The sequence below is a fragment of the Catharus ustulatus genome, chromosome 4 (genome assembly GCF_009819885.2).
Source record: "Catharus ustulatus isolate bCatUst1 chromosome 4, bCatUst1.pri.v2, whole genome shotgun sequence".
NCBI lineage: Eukaryota > Metazoa > Chordata > Aves > Passeriformes > Turdidae > Catharus > Catharus ustulatus.
This window is the reverse complement of record NC_046224.1, coordinates 71,810,432-71,832,378: the sequence shown is the minus strand read 5'-3', so window position 1 is coordinate 71,832,378 and position 21,947 is coordinate 71,810,432. Positions and strand designations below refer to the sequence as shown.

General features: G+C 38.4%; 1 protein-coding gene across 13 annotated transcripts in view; it reads right to left on the bottom strand.

Moving 5' to 3' along the window:
• The window catches only part of ERC1 (ELKS/RAB6-interacting/CAST family member 1), a 282,848-nt gene that overhangs the window by 200,579 nt on the left and 60,322 nt on the right, over nucleotides 1–21,947 (bottom strand). For all 13 annotated transcript variants that reach the window (XM_033057010.1, XM_033057019.1, XM_033057014.1 and 10 more), the window contains exons 3-5: nucleotides 16,407–16,823; nucleotides 4,204–4,278; nucleotides 2,070–2,225 (exon numbers count right to left, since the gene is read on the bottom strand). In XM_033057010.1, the coding sequence (XP_032912901.1) occupies nucleotides 2,070–2,225; nucleotides 4,204–4,278; nucleotides 16,407–16,823 (648 nt within the window). The remainder of the gene's footprint in view (nucleotides 1–2,069; nucleotides 2,226–4,203; nucleotides 4,279–16,406; nucleotides 16,824–21,947) is intronic.

Genomic DNA, 21,947 nt, shown 5'->3' with positions numbered 1-21,947 from the left:
AGAACAAGTTGGCAGGATTGGAGATGGTCATGAGTCATGAGCAAATAGATACCAAAAAGGAACAAATTTTCTGCAGGAAAATAAGTGAGCAGATCAGGAGACAGAAGAGGTCCAGAGATCACGTAGCTGAACAGATCTACAGATGCACAGAGGGAGAGGACAAGGGGAAATTGAAGAGTTGCTAACAATGAAAGAAGGAAAGAAAGATGGAAGGAAGTGGTGCTCAAATCTCCTCCCCCATTCCTAATTTGAACAGGGTACCCTTCAGTTCCTAGAAGCAACACCATGGGACAAGAGCACAAGTGAGAACAGCCGTAGTTATCTCGAGGTGTTTCAGTGAGCTGGGATGAGGCAAGAGGAAGGAACACAAACTCAGTACAAGTATCTACTTCAGGGCAAGCAATGCTGCTTTCTCCCAGACACTGCACCCAGCATTCTTTCCTAGACCAGTAATTTCAAGTAAGACAAATGCAGCGAGTTACAGCTGCTCAGTACCCAGCAGAGTAATTTTCAACATTTCCTCCAGAATTTGTATACTGCTTGCAAGGAGTACACATCAGCTAATTAAGATAGCCAGGACTGTTCACAATATACTTCAATTTACTGTGAAAGAGGGCCTGAACCTTGACTTAAAAATGTTAGGACCCACTAAAAGACTGAGAAACAAAGAATGGATTGACTTCTGCCTAGAGACAGTTCAACAGCCAGGTCTTTACACCTGAGCACCAACATCTGTCACTGCTGTATTTGTCCTGTATTCCAGCCAGCAGAAATTCATGTCAGCACACCAGAATTGTAGACTCTACTCTCATGCTGACACCACTACTGGAAGGAGAGTGCAATGGAAAGTTATTACTGTGACAGTTCACACTCTTCTCAGCTTTTATACAATGATAAGGCCAAAGAGTTATACAACAACAGCTGCAAAAAGCAATATCCTTTTCTCAACAAACTACCTTTGGAAAGACTTTAGAGCAAATAAAAGCTGAACCAATATCGGATTAATAATGGTCTAAAAATAAAGGAAAGGAAAAAAAGAGGGGAAAAGAGGAGGGAAAAGAGGGGGAGAAAGGGGGGAGGGGGAGAAAGGGGGAGGGGGGGAAGGGGGGGAAGGAAAAAAAAGGAAAAAAAGGATAAAAAAGGATAAAAAAGGAAAAAAGAGAAAAAGGGAAAAAGGGAAAAAAGGGAAAAAAGGGGATAAAAAAGGAAAAAAGGAAGGAAAAAGGAAGGAAAAAGGAAGGAAAAAGGAAGGAAAAAGGAAGGGAAAAGGAAGGGAAAAGGAAGGGAAAAGGAAGGGAAAAGGAAGGGAAAAGGAAGGGAAAAGGAAGGGAAAAGGAAGGGAAAAGGAAGGGAAAAGGAAGGGAAAAGGAAGGGAAAAGGAAGGGAAAAGGAAGGGAAAAGGAAGGGAAAAGGAAGGGAAAAGGAAGGGAAAAGGAAGGGAAAAGGAAGGGAAAAGGAAGGGAAAAGGAAGGGAAAAGGAAGGGAAAAGGAAGGGAAAAGGAAGGGAAAAGGAAGGGAAAAGGAAGGGAAAAGGAAGAAAAAAGGAAGAAAAAAGGAAGAAAAAAGGAAGAAAAAAGGAAGAAAAAAGGAAGAAAAAAGGAAGAAAAAAGGGGGAAAAGGCCAAAAAGGGAAAAAAGGGAAAAAAGGGAAAAAAGGGAAAAAAAGGGAAAAAAGGGAAAAAAGGGAAAAAAGGGAAAAAAGGGAAAAAGGGAAAAAGGAAAAAAAAGGAAAAAAAGGAAAAAAAAGGAAAAAAGCATAAAAATAGAAAAAAGGGAAAAAAGGGAAAAAAAGGAAAAAAGGGGAAAAAAGGAAAAAAAGGAAAGGAAATTAGGTGTGACAATAAAAAGAGATCTTGGGCCACTGATCTTACTGAAACACCATCAGAGTATTTTCAAACTGGAATTTAAAATTTCCTTAAAGATTTTCAAGTTATTTCACTGGTTTCATGGCAGGTATTAAACCAATTCTGCTTCTCAACATTTGACTCAACCCAGACCATTCCTCCTAACTAAAGCAAGAACATTTCTCAGCTCAGCTGAACACAGGGCTGCTGCCAGTGTTCTCAATACCTTATTTTTCATGAATTTGGAGTGGCTGCGGTACACCTCCATTTGCTTCATTTCCTCCTCACGTTCCTCTGTGCTCAGGGCTCCATTTGACTTCAGCATCTGAATCTCCTCTTCCAAATCCCGGAGGCCACGCTCCATGGAAGAAATTTTTGAATCCTGAAAATGATTAGAGGAGACAGGTAAAGACACACAGATTATTTGTTAATGTATTGCTGGAGTAAAACAGAAGGATACATGTCCAATAAATCACCTGCCCTTAAAATTTACTTAGGAAGTTCTTAGAGAAATTGGTGTTCAACTCTTTACATCTGAGTGCTCAGTTACTCATTTTTCAATTTATTTTTTACTTCTCAAGGAAAGTAAGAGTTTAGTACAGAAAGAAAACATGGCTCAGGGCAGGAACACCATGTAGGAGGAAGAAATAAAGGAACACAAAGAAAAGTTGCCTTTTCAAAGCCAGCACAAACCAGAGACATTTAATTCTAAGTGAATGGACAGCAAAATGTGACTGCAAGAATGGCAAAAAAATGAGTTTTTGTCAATTTAAGTTTAGTCAATTTAAGTGGGGTCACAAATGGGCAACAGCAAGGCACCATAAGCAAGGAAAATGTGCAACAATCAAGTTTTGATTGGATAAAGCAGAAAAGGGTCTCTCAAGTACTCTGATATGTACAATGTAATAAAACCTTTCAATGGGGTAAAAATAAGCACCTAGTGAAATAAAGTCAATCAATCAATCATTATTCTCATACTTTTACAGGGTGATCAGAGGTATTCCTTCATTGTACTTGGTTTACTGTCTCTTTACAAGTCTTTTGTATTAGGAACAGCAAGGACAGATTGACACAGCACACAGAGATTCATGCATATTCATGATCATGGATATGTGTTTAGGAACTATCATCTCTTAAAGCAGTCTATTTCTTCTTATTTCATTTCCCCAAAATATTTAGTCTTTCCTGAAAAACAGAGCAGATTTGAAACTACACTACAGACTTTGATAAACCAAACTTTGTCTGATAAGCAAAGCAAAGCTGAACAAAAAGTTGATTTTTACATATATAGGCTTTCATTCATGACATGAGTTTTTTTTAAAGCATCATTATAAAGAGCTAAATGGACCTCTTGCTTAATGTTTAATATTCAAGTTAAAAACTCATAAAGTAGATTTGTGCAACAAAAATTAGAGGTAGTAAGGTGAAGTGACACGTTGAAATGCTGACAACAGTATTTCCCAGAAATGCCCCTGTGTTTCTCTTTTGTAGTAAAGACACTTAATGTTACCAGACGGTCAATTAATTTTCATTACTACGGACCACAAAGATGACTAATAAGAGTGACAACAAATGAATGGTTTAAAAGTAGAAAGATGGGATATAAATAAAGAGAACACTCATACACAATGGAAAAAGTTGCAGGAGAAAAAAGGAAGGAAAAATGAAAGAAAATAAAAAAGGATGGATACAAAATGGAAAATAACAGCCTGCAAAGACAGTTTCCAATTTTTCAAGTCTATTTGTCCAAACCCTGTCTGATGTACTTCATGAGCAATACAACATGAAATATGATTGTACAAAGCTGTGTAAACCACACACTTGATTGTGGCTCCTGAGCTCTTGGCCAATTGCCATCAGTCCATTAAATACTTAAGCTAATGGCTTAAGAATTCAATCACAAATTCATCTGGAAAAGTGAGGTTTATGATGGCACACAGGCATATTTCTAGCTACAGGACCCATTCATTAAGTGGGTGTCGAGTTTGCTAACTTTGTTGATATACAGAATTCAAAGTAGTTTTTCAAATGTTGATAACACAGAAAGAACCCACATTATAAAATCCCACAAATCTTTCATATTAATCTACCATTCCCATTCTTGTAATATAACAAACTTCTGGTTAACTGTAAGAAATCTGTATCTGCTGCTGCAGGCAGATCAAGACAAGTTTCTACTGTGTCTGTCTCTTCAGTGATCAATAGTAACAAAATAACAATAGATAATAAAATATTATAAAAAACACACTTATTTTAAAAAACAAGACTGACAGAAGCACATGATACTCGGTAGAGTCATCTTCCATATTAAAACCCATTTTCCAGAGAACTAATTCTGCTGCCCAAACACAATCATTTACCTTCATCTCAATAACAGTTTGGAGAGCTTTTGTCTTGGCTGTGTCGGGAGTGTTCTCAAATCGACGATGGATTTCCTGTACCAGCAGAAATGAAAGTAAGAGTTAGACTAATGGCAGTGCCCCAGTACAAATATAATTACTAGAAGCTTCTCTTTCTAATACAGAGCATAACTCAATGCTGCTTTTTGATGTTGCCAGTTCACACATTTCATCACTTCTCGTATCACAGAAAGGATTGCCAAAAGCTCATTCAACAGAATCCCAGCCTCAGTTAAAAAGACAGCACAAAGTGCACCTTTGATTACTCTCTTACTCAAAATAAAATTGAAATGACAGTTGGGTCAACCACAAAGCTCTATCATCTGCCTGCTAAACTAACCTGAACTCTTGATAATTTCTCATGGAAGACACATGCATAATGCACTTGACTAGAGGCTTACTGAAAACGGCAACACTGTGGTTTCTATTTCAACAAGTTATAAGGTGCAGCTGTTGTTAACTCTCTTTTTCCAGCATTATTTACCCCAGAGTGGCAACATTTAACTAGACAGGATGAAAATCTTTCTCAAGGCTCTTGGTCTTGAGCACAGATGAAAACACATGACTGTACATCACATTGCTCTAGAGGCTCAGGGGATGCAGACAGGAGGATACAAAATCCATGTGATATTTCTGTTGATGTAAGTTCACAGAAATATCATGCTTCAGACTGCTTGCTAAGGGATAAAATTACAGAAAGCTGAAACAACTTGTTCTATCACATAAAGCTGGGGTTTCAAGCCAACATGTGTAAAAAGAGGAGAAACAACACAGAAACATTAGTAATCTTTGTCTTCAAACAGTATTGTCCTCACAGCACACTCTAATGTTAACTGCAGGAATGTGAATTCTGTTAGAATGTTAATCTTACATGCCATAAAAATACTTTGGTGTCCATAGAGCACAAACTGTGATGTCAGTTAACCTAATAACATATTGTCTGCCCATCCACTCCCCTCAAACACCTGAAAGGCAAATCCCAAGAGCCATCCATAAATTTGTACTTTCAATAGACATGGTGAAGAGTTAAAATTTTGTATGGCAGTCATCCATGCAACTAGCTCCACATGAATAATTATTTGAATGAAGAAAGGAAGAGTTGCACAGTGCTTTTCAAAAATACTGAAAACACTGCTTGTAAGATTGTGAAGTTCTTAGACAGCTCTCAAGTGAACAACATTGAAATGTGTTGTGGCATGACAAGGGCCACAAGAATCTTACATAAGTTGATGCCTGTGAATGGTAATAACAAGAAAATCCAATACAAGGTTTCTCTGGTTTAAAATATTGTATCTGTGTATTTTCTGAGAAGCTATTTTTACAAGTGTGTTTGCAGTGTACAGTGGTATTCTCTGAAATAAAGGAAAAATCCTTCTGAAAAAATAAACCTGAAAACCCCTCTAAATACATTTGTTTCTCCTAGAGTCAACAGAGAACTTGAGAGCCTCAGCACAAATACTACTGGCACCATACAGACCAGAGTGGAGCAATACCATTATTATTCCACTTACCTGTACCTACATTCCCAAAATGGATTTACTCAAAGAAATTAAAACAAATTCTTGTGAGTTTTTAGCAACTGAGAAAACAAAGGAAAAGAAGGTCAAAAATTAACATGCCATAAATCTATTGAGGACACTGAATTATTTTTGAGTAGTAAGGTAATTTTCATGTGTGCAGAGACTGTTTCTGACCTGAGAATATAAAATCAGCTACTGTTGTGGAAATGGGATAGGTGGAATAGGCAGCAGGAGAACTGTGTGTCTGCAAGGGCTGCTGACACAACAGTGTCTGCTTCCACCATTGCTCAGAGTTTTCCCAAAGAGAAAATTATTCTTGAGAAATGCCTCTATCTCCTCTATCAGAAGTGATGCTCTGCACTTCAGCAAAGGAAATGTCCTACTTCTATGGCCTGAAGTAATTCCACTGGGATTTGGATGACTTAACCTGCTGAAAAATAACACCTCCCAACTCCTGACTGCACAGGAAGGGCTTAATTTTGGCAACCTGCCTGTGATCCTGAAGAGCCTGAAAAAACACCACAGGCAGAGTGAGGCTCTCTGGAACACAGACTGAAGAGTGGCTGCTGAAGGAAAGCAGTGCACAGATCCCCTTCTTAATCATGAAATACAGGCTGCATCCATGTCTTTCAGTGGCAGAATGGAAAAATGCTAATATAGCAGATCTCTGATTTATTCAGATTCTGTTGTCAACACACAACCCCATAGATGGATGAAAATTAAGATGTGAACCTGTAATACAGGATTTTGTGCAAGAGTTAAAACCATAGGGCCACATACAAATATCAGAATCAGAAAAGCAGAAACCAGAAGTCCTTCATTCCTTGCAAGTTATCCAATCTGAAAAAGTAATACTTTTTCCTTTACTTTCACACATTAAGAACTTTTTATGTAACTGCTGTTGTTTCCTAACAGGTTAGTAAAATTTAGCATCTTTGCATCTTTGAGTGCAAACTAAAATTATTATAACAAGGAATGGCTCTTACAAATCTTTTTTATGTTTTTATTGCTTTCATGTGTTCAATGACTCCTTCATTTAAAAGTGATAGCAAAAAGGAGAACAAAATTATAGTGCAAATTGATTCCAACTCTAAAGCATATTCACAGGCAACAAAATTCCAAAATGGGATGTTCTATCCCAAAAAAATCTTTCAATAACTAGAAACTGAAGCCTAGAAATAGTCAGAAGTTCTTAACAGAGTGGGCACCTTCTCCAGAGTTGGGGTTTATATTTCATCTTAATTTTTAATTAAGAATATCTAGCTTCCTTTTCAAGAAAATCTACCACAGAAAAATCAGCCAAGTAGCTCTGCAGGCAGCACAGTGCCTCTATGAGGAACAATACTCTAATTTTCTGGTCAGCATAATTACACAGAACAGCTGATCAAACACACTGAGAACACTGAATATGTAAAGAATAGCTGTGATAAAGTGATTTTAACACAGTATAAACAAAGTCCATCATGTCTTTTTGAAAATAATTGAAAATTAGAGAATATAGTTCAGAATTGAAGGAGTCCTCAATACTGAGCAGTATTATCACTGTAAATTATACACGTGTGCATAATAATGAGGGTTAGATTTAGTCCAAACCTTTTCTTCCTTTATAACCTGGCCATATCATTCATCATTATTCTGCAGTTGCTCCTGTGTCTGATTTTGCATGGAATTTAGAACAAATGTGAAAGTGCACTTTCAAGCAAAGATGTTTTTGCAGTGGGGTAGGCTATATGCTTAAAAACACAGCAACTTATTTCTCAGTAGCCACAACACAAGCAGTTTCCAAAGCAATAAAGGACGTGCCTTCCAACTCCTGCCAAACTTGCATTATCAGGCAGCACATTCCACATAGAGTAACAAAACCATGCTATTTCATACATTCTTTTTTTAAAAATCACTAAAAAAAACCACATGTAATTAAAAGCACGTTCATGACTCTGTTTTTTTTAAATCTAAACTGTAGTATCCATATCTTTGAATAATCAACTATGATGTCCTGTGCTGGAGCTTTGCACCAGTCATTGGACTGGAGAGTTTTGATTAAAAACTGGTTTTATTCTCCAGCTTTATCCTCTGGGTCTTACTAAGTGAATGTTATATCTTTTGTACTTAAAAGTTTTGTCTCTCAGATGGCTTTTCTGCCTACCTAGATTTTGGCAACCTAGTTCCGGTTAATTACAATGAAATGCAAATGCTACATCCAAAGGAAAATTTCAGGAGCATCCATCAGTATTAAGAATCATTGTTAATTTAAAAAAAAAATAATTAGTAGCTATAGTAGATAAAATACACCTTTAGTCATGTAGAAGGACAAATCATACCTGATTAACCTGATTTTCTTCTACCTGGCTGTGTGGTTAAGTGGGGAGCAAAGGGTAGTCCATGTCCCAAGGCCTCCAAACATCAAATTTGGCAAATATGTGAGTCACAGAGTGCGTAAGTGGTTAACAAAGCAGGTGGAAATGAGCTGGGCGGCTGTCAGGTTGATGAGCAGTGTGAAGTCCAGTGAGCAGTAGCTTCCCCCTGCCAACCCTTCAGGAATGACATGAAGGATGGGAGAGACAGCACTCCCAGCAGTTTACAGATATATGGAATTTGGGGAAGATAAGAACTGGATCAGGCTCCAAAAGCCCCCAGAGCAGCCCAAGTGCAGCCTGGGCAGCATGAGCAAGAGTGCAGAAGCAGGAGTTCCCTGTGTGCAGCCCTTGTGAGACCTCTGCTGGAGCACTGTGCCCAATTTTGGGCTCCCAGTACAAGAAAAGCACCAAAAATCTGAGGAGAGTCTGACAGACACATGATGCAAGGGGAGAGAGTGAGAGAAAAGTTTGTTCAGCAGAAAAGAAAAGGCTTGGGGAGAAACCTGATGCCTTCTAGAATTAACTGGAGGCTGTAGAGATGATGGAAACAAAAGTCTTCCCAGGAGTGGAAGGATTATAGGCAACAGGCAGAATTTGCAGCACTGAAAATTTAGATCTACTAATATGTAAAAAAATTTTACCAGGAAAACAACCAAATGCTGGAGCAGATGCCCAGAGAGGCTGTGGAATCCCCACCGCTTGAAATTGCTGGTTTGAGCAGAAGGTTGCATGAAGTAACCTGTGGGAGAGCCCTTTAATCTGCATGACTCATTTATATAAATATCTTTACTACCTGGTGCCAGAAGGTGACTGGATAGTATCCCAATTGTTTAGTTACAGGATTTTTTAATGCATTGTTTTCAAGAAGAGCCCCATACCAATAATTTTAACTTCTGTTTCAGCAAGATGTAAAAATGAACTGAAAAAAGAATGTGTAAGAGTCCTGTAGAATTTATTTCACTGCTATTAGAGGTTTTGCTACTAAAATTATACAGTTATACAAGTCTGGAAGCAGTAATCATGGTAGCTCCTTTGGAAATTATTTCTGCATTTTTCCACTTGTCACTTCCTGCATTTGCAAACCCAATCAACATAATTCCCTAAAAAAACAACAAAGTGACTATTCATAAAGAGCATCACTTTGAAAGATGTGCTGGCAACACACACACATTGATAATGGAGGGTGCCAGTTGCTTTGAAGCTCAGTTACCCCTGGCCAAAGAAACTCATCTCTGTTTTGTAATTGTATTAATCCATTGAAATGATTATTTCTAAATCCAATTAAAACCTCAGATATTAGGACACTTCAGTTTGTTAACAAAGGCATCACCTGAAGTGAAAATTAAAGCACAGCTTCCTGCTCATCTCAGTATTTCAATCAGCAGGAAACAAAAGCAAAATCCCTCAAAACGTTGGCATTAGAGTAAAAGCAAGGTAAGATGAGAACTAATTCAAACCATCCAATTAGTTATAAGAAGCAAGTCATTGTGTGAATTCAAAAGCTGATGAAAAGTCAATTAAAAATTAAAATCTCAGTCTCGTAGAGCTTCATTTACAAATGTGCTGTTATTAATTTTTTTCTCTTTCCTCTTATTTAAGGTGCAAAAGCACTCATTTTGTACTTAAATTAGGTTCCAACTTGTTAATCATATTTTTAGGACTTTTTCCTTCCACTACAAAGTTTCACATTTTTGGAAACAAAATTTCACAAATCTCACTTCTACTGAACAAAATTGCAGGATAATGTGACCATCTCCAAGGAAAGCATACCTAAGCTGTAATTTGTGAACAAAGCAAATTATTTAACGTGTATTGACAAGGAAGATCTTCTAATATAATAAAACATCAAAAGACATTTAAGTTTTAGCATTTTAAACCCCTAATCCCCAGACAGACTAATGCATTGTTTCACATTATTTTAAAAATCCTATCTGAAGGGTATGGAAGTACTAAAATGAAATAGTTGGAAATTTTCCTGTATGTTGAAGACTAACCCATTCACAGGGAAAAAATTATTTTGAAATAAGTAGTAATTTCACGATTATAAGCCGCACCTTATTATAAGCCGCACATCCGGGTGTCGGCAACTGTCTTTGGTTACAATACAGAGTGTGATAAAAGGTATCTGTTCTATCACCATCTGTTGAGGGTGGGGGCAGTGATCCTGATCTCTGTGGGAGATATTCTGCTAATGGGCCACCCATTGAAACCAGGCAGGGCATTGTTCTTTATCTTTTCACAACCCATCCTTCCTCCAGCCAGTCATTGTCTGCTAATGGCCATTGAGTCCCACTGTGGGACTGATAAAATTACTGCATCCCATTGGAAGTTGCTCCAGCCACGGGGAAGAGCCCAACATTTCTTACCAAGATAAAAACAGAGGTTTTGGGACACTAAGGGAGCCCCTTTCTCTACTGGACTCCAGAGGAAAACCGGATTTTTCCACATCACCACTGGACCTCCGGAGGGAAACTGCACCTTGTACAGGAGCACTGCTCCAACTGAATCACATCTGTCACTGCAGGAGGATGCAGCCACCATTTAATGGGACTGCTACCAACACCCTGCCTGACGGGGTGTCAGGTTGTACTCTGACTTTGTCAGGGTTTGGAGTTTGTTTCTTTGTAGTACTGTATTTCTATTTTAATTTCCCTAGAAAAGAACTGTTATTCCTAATTCCCATATCTTTGCCTGAAAGCCCCTTGATTTCAAAATTATAATAATTTGGAGGGAAGGGGTTTGCATTCTCCATTTCAAAGAGAAGCTCCTGCCTTTCTCAGCAGACACCTGTCCTCCAAACTAAAACAGCAACTTTTCGTTATTTGTCCATATGTAAGTCGCACTTCCAGGTTCGGACCAAATTCTTAGTCAAAATGGTGCGGCTTATAATCGTGAAATTACTGTACAAGAATAATTTACCCCTCATGCTATAAAAAGCATATGAAGGAACCTCCTGAAATGTTATTAATTATTTCACTTTGGTGAGACCACAATTATAATACAGAAAAAATATCCTGACAGATGACTGGAGTTCTGCTTTTTTCCATTCACTTAATACATTATTTAACTACTGTATAAAAATCAGAAATTTGCCGTGTTAGAATAAGATGTTTCAGATTTTGTTGTCTGGAAAAACAGAAAACAAATACATTATTTTCCAACTTAATTTTTGAAGAATTATGAAGCTACCAACCTCTGCACTGAGGAAGGATGAAAATAATTTCATCTATTATATATGATAATATTGTATTACCAATAATTCTCTGTTTAACATTTTTGACTGTCAGTCTTGCCTAAGGTGCCATATAGAAATCCAAACTAAAATGAAATTTTAAAAATTTAAATACATAAAAAATACATCATGCATGCCTTCAAAGTTGCAATAGCCTGTTTTCTCAAATTTTGACCTCCAAAATATCTCTATGTTTTAAAACCACCTGCAGACCAAACAAGCAATTCTAATAAAGACATAATTAAAATTGATTTAAATAACTTCTCCCTTCACCATTTGCTTCTAAAAGGTCAAAAGCATGAAGCAGCAAGAAAAAAAAGCAGAAATTTCGTTTTTTACCTCATCAGAAAGATATCCCCTAGTATAATGGTAGTAAGAGTTCCAGTTACTGAATCTATCTATTCCTGCAAAACAAAACTTCTATCTTGAAGTATCTTATTTATGTTGCAAAATCTTGGCATGGGACAAAAGCCTTCTTTGAGTTAACTCAAATTGCTCCAATTAAAATTTCTAAATCCTCCTCTGAGCGTGGAGCAGAAAAGGGTAAGAATTTTAACACACCCATGGAAAAATAATTTGGTTGCAAAACTTGTCACAGCTCATTAAAATCCAGCCAGACAAGGGAATCAAGCTCTCAGCACTGGGCACAGCTCAGCAGGGCTATTTAGGTGCCACATCCCTCCCTCCTCACTGAGCACCTTGCTGCTGCTCTTGGGCCAGCACAGGATGAAGTTTTGCTAAGCTAAGGCTAAGTGTGATAGCCTGGTGTGCCTGCCTGCTGCTCTGGCCGTGGGCACACAGAGTAAGGAGTGCTGACACACATGCAGTGCCAGCTCCCAGGATCGAGTGGGCACTGCTCGACCCCAAACAGCCACAGAGGGGTCAGTCCATGCAGCAAGGCCATCCCCATAACTGTGATGCAGCTCACAAACAGCACTTTCTGGGGTTGCCACTTCAACAAACACTGAAAAAGGAAAGAAATCATAGAATTTTCTGCCACAGTCTCTTTCCCTAAGCTCACTGCCCTCTTGAACCACACATTTCAGTGCCTGTTTTACATACAAAACCTCTATTTATTTGTTAAGCACTCCACCCCTAACTCCTTCATTCAGCTTTGCATTCAGCTGGAATAAAAATCCATCCTATTGAATGGCCCCAATTAATAAAACATAAATAAAAATTAAAGCCAAAACTGTAATTTACGATCTAACGGTTCCTGGACAAAAAGTACAAAGCTCCTGTCAGTTCTTCCCTCATTCCACACTACCTGATAGAACTGCCTTGTGAAGAAAAAAAAACCTTCACGATAAACAGCCCTCTTTCTGTTTCCAAATAAATGGTTGTGGTCAGCCATCTATACTTCCAGTCCCTGTTGGACTGCCCTTACAAATCTTAGTCTGCCCATAGTACTCCAAGTATTTGGAACACCAGGTATGGATGCAGTCACATCATATTCTTCCCTAAGTTGCACTGACATTTGGGTTATTTATCTATGTAGCTGAGAACAATCTATTTCTAATCAGTGCATCTAGCACTTCAGGGGGTGAGGAGCAGGGAGGCTGCCAAAAAAAACACAGCAAGCTTGGTTATCTTTGGAGGTATGGACCATCAGTGATAATTCTGCAACAGCCAAGTGTGGAACAAAGAGGCAGGAGTTAATGCAAGTTGGGAGCTATTCTGGAAGCTGTAGTCCAGCTGCTGGATTTCATCAAGTATGTCTTCCTGGTATGAAAATAATTTTGTTTTTGAAAGTTAAGTCTAGAATACCAGCAACAAAAATTGTCACTAAGACTCAAGAAGGGGTATTTAAAATAGCAGCCATCTTTTGATAAACTATGAAGCTTAAGCTTGTTTTCCAGGGTACAGGAATGTGATGCAGCCACACTGTTATCTGCTGAAGTCAGGGCATTCTGATGTTCAGTGAGACTTTTAAGTTTTAATTATTTCTTTCAATGAGACAATGTCCTCTGTATCAGTTGCTGAATACATCCTATGCTGGACATAGTAACTTTCCCATAGACTTATATGAATAATTTATTGAGATCCTCAGAAGTCAGGGCAGTTGGGAAAAGCCCAAGAGAGTCAAATTGCTTATGGAGATACCTCTCAGCAGCTGCAGGAGAATCCATTTCATAATGTGGATTTTGGAGATAGATAGTGCCCTGGGATATGATCAAAAATATGTGATGTCTTTTATATAAAGAACAATTAAGCAGCACTGGATTTTTCAGCTTAGAAAAAGAAATAACTTGGAATGGATATAACAACCTAAAACAGTGAGTGGCACACAGTTATAATCTTATCAGAACCACAACTCTGACTTCTCTTAGAATTTATTTTTCTTAGGAAATTTGTACAATCTTTACTGCAATACATGGCAATCGCAAAAGCTTAAGAAGTAAATTAATTCATGTTTAATTTTCAAGGTCATACTGCTGGCCACTGTAACTGCACTGTTTGCCTGAAAAATTGTCTGATCAGCTTGAGTCTCAACATCACGTTCTGAATTACATGTGGGTTTCAAAGTTGGAAAACTGAGGGATACCTTTTTGCTTCAAGATATAGATCTTTAGTATTATTTCCAGCAAATATTCTATCAGAAATATAACACCCTTGTAGAGTCAGAATCAGTAGTAGTAGTTTCTGACATCTCAGAACTTCTTTTGCTAAGAAGTCAAGACTGCTATTAAAATGTTTTAATGTCTTAGGACATGAAAGATAAACTGACCTCCCAAGCTCTTGCGAATCCCTTCGAGATACTAATGCTTCCTTTAACAGCAAAGAAGGAAGAGAAGAGTTTAGCAAGCCTTTATTTAGAGAAGAGTTTAGCATGCCTTTCCAGATACTGGGAACACTAGATATAGAACCATCAAGAAAGCAGATTAATTTCTTCAAGGCAGTTCAAAAATCCCGTCATTAGTATCTGGGGTAGCAAAGGGCTAAAATAATCTACAACTATGAAAACAGAGATGAACGTAACAGAAGGTCAGCTGAGGAGGATAATGCAGACACACCTTGCAGGTGACACACCTAAGAGAGACAACTTCCAGCTGTGAAACATGGGTAACAACTGTGAACCACATCCTGCAGAGCAGCTGGGTGCTCAGGCAGTCAGATGCAGTCAATTGCAAGTCCCTCTGATTTTCTCCAGCCTGCCAGAGCCCCAGGCATGAAGCTTGACTTTGATGCAGGTACATCTGAGGTCACTTAGCTCAGCCTTGCTCAGAGCTCAACACATGGGTATAAACAAAACCATCCCTGTTGTCACCCAGTTCCATAAGGAGATAATATGGCACCATGTTTCTGCGGCTATGGGCGTGCTTGGCTTCATGGCTGGATGCCACATCATATCCATGGCTTGAGCTACAAATGACATTATACTCACCTCACACTTCTCAACAAATCAGGGCTGGGTAAGCAGCAAGGAGTAATTAATTTTAAAACATTTGATAAATCACATTTGCACTTTCAAGCTGGTGGGTCACCTCTACCTCCTCCAGGAAGTAATTTTTACCATAAAGACTAGGATTTAATTGACTGATGATTTCCAAATACACATTAATGAAACAAGAGTTCTTATCCTGCAACATTTACTCATGAGCAGCAGGAACAAATGCAACCACATTCCTAAAAAATTGCACAGCTTCTGCCAGCTTTTCATTTATGTTGCTGGACTTAAAGCAGAAACAAATGGAAGCCATTTGAGGCTCTTCCTGAAATAGTTACAAGAATTGGAACAGAATTGTCATTGGTTGCTAAATAAAGGAAAAACTGTAGTGCAGAAACTCTGGAATCATATTATCTTCACTCCAGACACTCAAGAGATTACTGCTCTAAAAAAATAAATCTGGCCTAAATCCTGGCTCAGAAATGCAATGGGCTCCAGTTTTCTTATATAAATGCTTGCAAGAGCACAAGCGCTATGGGTCAGGCCCTGGAAAACATATGAATAAGAGGTATTAAGACGTATTTATGTGCTGCATACACTCATCTCAAAAAACTCTTCCAAGCCTTGCTTTCCTGACTTCTTAGAGAGGGAGCCTTAAACCTTGAGCACACATAGAACTTTCCAAAAAATGCTGAACCATGACACAGACACCAATGTGCAGAACAGCTCATTAGATTCATACACATGATACACATGGATATCTATGAATTCGTGCCTTCAGTCGACAGATGTAAAATAATCTTAACACAGAATCTTAGCACTAGTGAATCCATGTATAACATATTTATCTGTGCATCTACACAATCCATGCTGAATTACAAGCCTTTTAGAAGTTAATATTAGATGCTTTAGGAGGCTGATGAACAAGAAGAAAATGCATTTAATAACACCAAAAATTGCCCCGACACTGGTGACACAATAACTTGTTTTGAGTTTATTTTCCTTTGTTTGAATAAAATATTGGTATTCTATATAGACTACATTTTGTTATAATTAGTTTAAAATTATTAATAGTGAAGAATGCCTGCCATTGGACTCTTTTAAGGTATAATACAGACATAACAGTAGTTTTTCTGTTTTTAGAAGGATGGTGAGAAGGGGTTACTATGTGTGCAGCAGTGTCCCTTTAAGACATCTTTTTTTCGGCTGTGCATCCAGGGCAGCTAATAGTTTTATCAAATACCCTTCACAGCAAGATGACTGTTTCCATGGAAACTGTAGAGCAATCATCCATTACTCTTGCAAAGATTTCTCTCTCTGCTCATGATGCCTTGGGTTTTAGCTTTCTAGGCATCACTCTCACCTCAACATTGGTAGCTACTTTCTCTCTAACTACAATAGAACAGAAGAATTCATTTTACAGGCTTTGGGTCTATTCACCTCCAGAGCTTCCTATGGAGACTACATAGGGGGCCCACAACACAAAACCCCAAAAGGTACATGCAAGGAAGCCATAAAGAACTTATAAAATAGGCTCCAATTCTGTTGAATCTAATGTAAAACACAGCTTATAGAGTGATGGAAGATTCTTTCCTTACAACTGTGAAATGGGTAAGAGACAGAGAGGAGTGTAAGACTGGAGATGAATGCTGAGTTTGGTCACTCACCTCTCTCAGCACATTGTTTTCTTTTTCCTTCTGTTCAAGAAGGCTTTCCAAGTGGTGGACATGCATCTCTGCCTCAGCCAGCCGTCGCGTCCGCTCATGGTCTTCCTCAGTGGCTTTTGCTGACAGACCTTTACTCTGCAGCATCTCCAGCAGCTTTTTGATGGACTCATCCCGTGCATTTAAGGTCTGTTTCTGTGTCTCAATCCGTAGCTCCATCTCCTCCAAGGTTTTCCGTAGCAGGAAGAGCTCCTTGGCCTGGCGCTCGTGCTCTGCGTGCAGCCGCTGGAAGTTCTCTTCCGTCAGCTCTGCCACGAAAGGCTCGCTGGTTCTGCTGCTGCTGTCCTGCTGGAACAGCTGGTTCAGGTCCCGCTGGATCCTCAGCTCGTCTTGGAGAGCCTGGATAGTCATCTGCATATGCTGAAAGAACAAATAAGTAACATCAGAGGACTCCCTCTCCACTGGAGGAATAAAGAAAACAGTATGAGCAACATCAGACCTCCGAACCACCAAGCAAGAGGAAACCACAATGCCAACAGATCAACACCAGGGTTTTTTAACCAGAACTGAGGTGGAACTGGGTTATACTACAGAAAGTTCAAGTCTCTTCTATGCCTGGCAGAGGCTGCTTAACATTCAGAAGACTCTTGCTTGAGTGATCCTTCCACTTGCATCAACTTGAGAGAGTGACTGTTTCAAACAGGGAACTGTCAGCAGCTTTCAGCAACTTGTGTCAGTACCCTTCCAAATGTTCACCTGCCCTATAGAACAATCCTGCAGAAGACCCAGAATTACTACAGAATTACTACCTTGGCATAGCAGAGGGGCACAGTGCTACTAGAATTTACATGTCACCCCCAAAACAGTGAAGGTCTTCCCATATCTCTACTTCAGCACTAACTCTACACCTAGCACAGATTTCCCATTTGACTTAGAGAAGAAGATTCAGCATGTAATAAAAAAACACAGCTATAGAAAACTGGATAAATGCTGCATAGGGAAAAGGGTTGCATCATAAAATTTAATGCATGAGGATTTTAGCACAGAAGAGAAACTACCACCTCACAAACACGAATATCAAATGAGCAGCAGTAATTTGTTGTGCAAGACACTAAATCCTCTCTCAAGGACTGAATACAGCAGGTTAATATAATGGGACAATACAGGAGAAGCACAGTTTGCCTACAAAAAAGTCCTTGCTTTATATTTAGATAAATTTTTTCTTCTCTGCAAGACAGAAGCATCAAGCCAATAACAGAACTGCAAACACTGCACAAAGATTTGATTACCAGGAATGAGATGCACACTCAGTGACACATTTCTTCTCCCTTAAGTGAAGCAGACATGCTTACAATTTAGTCTGAGTGAGTATGAGTAAGTCAGATGCACTGATCTCTGGGGTCTACATTTATATTACAAAAACCAGTGCTTGCAATACAGCTACTTCCAGTACTCACTAGGCTAAAGAACTAGAACAAGTTATGTTCTATGATCAAGCTTGATGCAAAGACACATTGGTGAGGTCTAAAATGTAAAGATGGCGAAAATTAATCTTATCTATAAATGCAAGTACTTCATTTTACTCAAGTATTTGTAAAAAGAGAAACTAAGAAGATTTGGTGCTAAGCACTACCTCAAGAACACATTTATCACAATTCTTACGTAAAATGCCCTGAAGATGTTAAGAAGTCTGGATGTGGCTCTAAGTGGCTTTGCTCAATTGAGCAGAAGGGTTGGACCAGCTGACCTCCTACCAAGCTCAAGCACTCTGTGATTCTACAAAAAGACAGCAGATAGTCTTTATAGCAGAGTTACCTACTTTTAATCTACAAAGGGCTAGTTTGGTCATACAGGAAGGTGCATAAACCCATTTTCTTTGCAGAAGTCAATATTTTAGATCAAATGCTTTCCCTCCATTTGTGTTCTGGCCTAAGAGCAGCTTTGCCCAACCAAAGTTGCTGTTACATCATCAGCTCACCTAAGACCACACTGCCACTGAAGGGAACAGTCTTGCTATTTGTGCTTCCTTAGGTGGTTGGCACAGGATCAAAACTTCACCTGATGGCTGAAAATCAGCCCCAGCAAAAACCAAACAAAATGTCTTTGCATCCAGATCTCCAATTGACTTGACCGTGTGGCTACATCAGTGCTGATTCTGGTGCAAAGCAGGGCTGGCAGGTGCTGTCAAGGAGCTGGCAGAGAAGAAAATGAAACCATCCTCTAAAGCATCAGCATAAACTGAAATCAGCTTAAACGCAAAGCTCTGTGGTTGGTTTAAGATGCTGTAATTGCCTTTTCTTCTATTTCAATAACACAATACCTGGCAGTTAGTAATTTGGTTAAACTAAAACTACACTTCAGATTACAGAATCTGTGTGACAACACAGCACAGGTGTATTAGGTGAGAGAACAAGCAATTACTCTGTTCTAAAAGGTACATTGTATTGGTGGATACTCAGATTTTCAAGTAAGAGATGAAAAAAAATATCTGAAGGGAATTAATATGGATTTCCACAATGTTTTCAGAGATCACTTCTTTTTAATTAAAGATCTCAGCTTTCAGTTATTGACTGTAATTTGGAGAAATGACAAAGGGAAAATGCCAGAACCATGTCCAAACCTTCAAAGTGAGGCATTACAGGTAGGCAATCAAAACTACTGCATCTGTTCAATTAATGTATGTTGGTTGAGCTGTAAGATAAAACCTACTGCACTCATTAAAACATTTCTCTCATCCGTACCTATACCCTACACCAATAAAGCCAGTAGGACTACAACAGCACTAGTGAGAGAATGTCCTCAAATTTTGTTAAAATTAAACAATAACCCTTCTAGATATAACTTCACAATTCCATAGATGAGTTAATTCCATTTGTATTTGAGAAGCCCTACTTATTCACAGCCCAGCTGTGTGTTGTTCCTCCAGCTAACAAACAAATTCCCACATGCTTCCACCTGGCTCTCCATATACTGCTACTTCAGCATTTCCTTTCTCCCAGGCGAGAAAAGAGCTCCTTCTGAACAAACACATCATCCATTAAATGAAATTATTTCCTCTACTCAATGTTGTCTCAGAATCAAACTTGGGTTATTTATAAACATCAATGGCCTAAATCACCACAACCAAATTCTTACATTTTTATCATCTGATCTGCTGTGTGACATGTCATTTCAGGTTACATAGACAAAAACTGTGTCTCAGACCCACAGAAATTATTTCCCCTAAAAATGGAAATGCCTCCATGGAACTTTTGAGTCACTGAACCAAAATCTATTATAGAATTCAAATGACGTGGAAAAAAAAATTAATACCAGTGACAAACAGGATTTACTGATATCCATCAGTCTGTGAAATAAAGACAAGGGAGTTTGGAATACCTGACAATTGGTCAGCAACTGCCTGTAATTCAGTTTCCCAGGAAAAATGAAGAGGTGGGTTAGAGGAAAAATTAGAGCTGAGCTTATGAATAACTCCCACTGTTCTCTGAACTGCTGCTCAGTCAAGAACAAACTTTATTATGTGAAAGGTAACTGGAAAACACACCACAGAAAATTATTCTCTGCTTTTGACACCCACTCTTTTCCAACATGCAAAATGTATGCAAAATGGATTCTTTTCTCTGCTTTCCAATTTTTTTAATAACTCTCAGAATAATAGAACAATATTCTTTACTAGCTGGTATCATAACTAAACTATTTTTTCAGTTAAAAATTCTTCTCTTCTATACAATTTCAAAGAAAATATCATTTTCCTCCTGAAGGAGCAGGTGAGCTTTACTAGCTTCTCATCCATTTTTCAGATTTCACTTGTAAATCAGCAACTATCCTAGAAAGGCAAAATATTTTCCAAGTTCATGCACCACTACCCACTGATACTTAATTTCTAAGACCTGACTAGACATCTCAAGAAAACTTGAAAATTACTGTTGAAATAGTCTTATCTAGAAATAAACGTGTAAAAATACTTGTAATACCACTGAGCTTCATTATGTCATACTCTACCAAGTAAATAACAACCATGTTTTTGTGAAACAGTTTAATGCAGACAATGTAATTGAAGTCAAAGCTATTATGATGAACCTGCAATTTGCTTGAGATTTATTGCTCTTATCTCAAACCTTGAGGATTCCCTGTTTTTTTCAAGTAATGAAAACTGGTCTTTAAGCCTCACTACAAATTGTAACGGCACCTGCAAATCACAAAGGTATTTTTGTGAGCACACCTCTCTAGTCTCACTGGTTATGTCCAACACATTTTTCTTTAGACAGAGCTAAGCACCTTCAGGCTCATCTCATACAGAAGTCCTAAAAGGACATGGTGCAAACACAACCTCTTACACCAGGTGTTCCTCTGTCTGCATTACTTCCATATACCCAACCAGGCTCTGCATAGTGTTTGACTTTTATCCAGCAGCCCAAAATTCACATCTCTAAGTAGCAGAACACAACTGCATCTTTGCCTCCACCTGCTAGGACTCAAATTTGCATTTCCCACACCTTGGCAGATTGGTGAGCTTCCAGCCTCCAGTGTAAATATACAAATATATATTATAAAAATAATATATATATATGATGGAGAAGTTCCAGGTGTTTGGTTCCCAAAGCTGTCCTGCTGTTGGCATTCTCAGTCAGGGTAATGGAATGCACCTACAGCTGTACTGTGAGTTTGGGAACCTTGCTGCAGGCAGCTCTTTTCATCTCTCTCTGTTGAAGCTTTTCCTTTTTGCATAAAATATTTAAAGATTCAGTAGGCCTGACAGAAAGTATTAAAGAGAGCACAGCTTCTTATTCTAATTGGTAGAATACATAAGAACAGGAAGACCTGAATAGCAATATTTCCAACTAACTTAAATGTTTATCATCTCACCACTCTAAAGGAAGTGGGGGATGTGCATTTTAACTTCCTCAGTCAGAAAAAGAAATTTAATTGATATTCTACAGCCAAGACCTGTATTCTAACCCTACATTTTAGATCAAAAGGAAGCAGCCACTGCTACTACCATGGTTTTGAAAGAAAGGAATAAATTGTGATATGCTTTTTAAAGCTACAGTGTTTAATATTCCAATATTCAATTGTCCATTTGGGTTTGGATGCCTGATTTAGATTATTCATACTGCAGATACTGTCTGTGTAACTGTAATCAGACATACAACTCATCCCATAATTTATTCAAGAAATCTAAATGCCTAAATTAGACCTCTGGGTTCTGCAACCCAAGCAAGGCACCTAAACACCAAACACTTCCATAGCTAAGTTTCCCTTCATCTCCTCTATTTAAATTCTAAGTAGATTAAACCAAGAAAATTCCTTTAATTTTTGAACATCGAGAAAAAAATACAGTATGTTCAAGTGAAGCCTGAAAAAATCAGCAAAAAGAAAAAGAATTTACTTTTTCCCACTCGTTTACCACGGAAAAACACAACATGCAATTATAACCACAGTGGCACAGAAATGTGGCACAATAAGGTGGGAAGCATTGTTACATTCTGCAAAAGCCAACCACTTAAAAATTTCTCTGACACTGGGAGAACACTGAAGACTCAA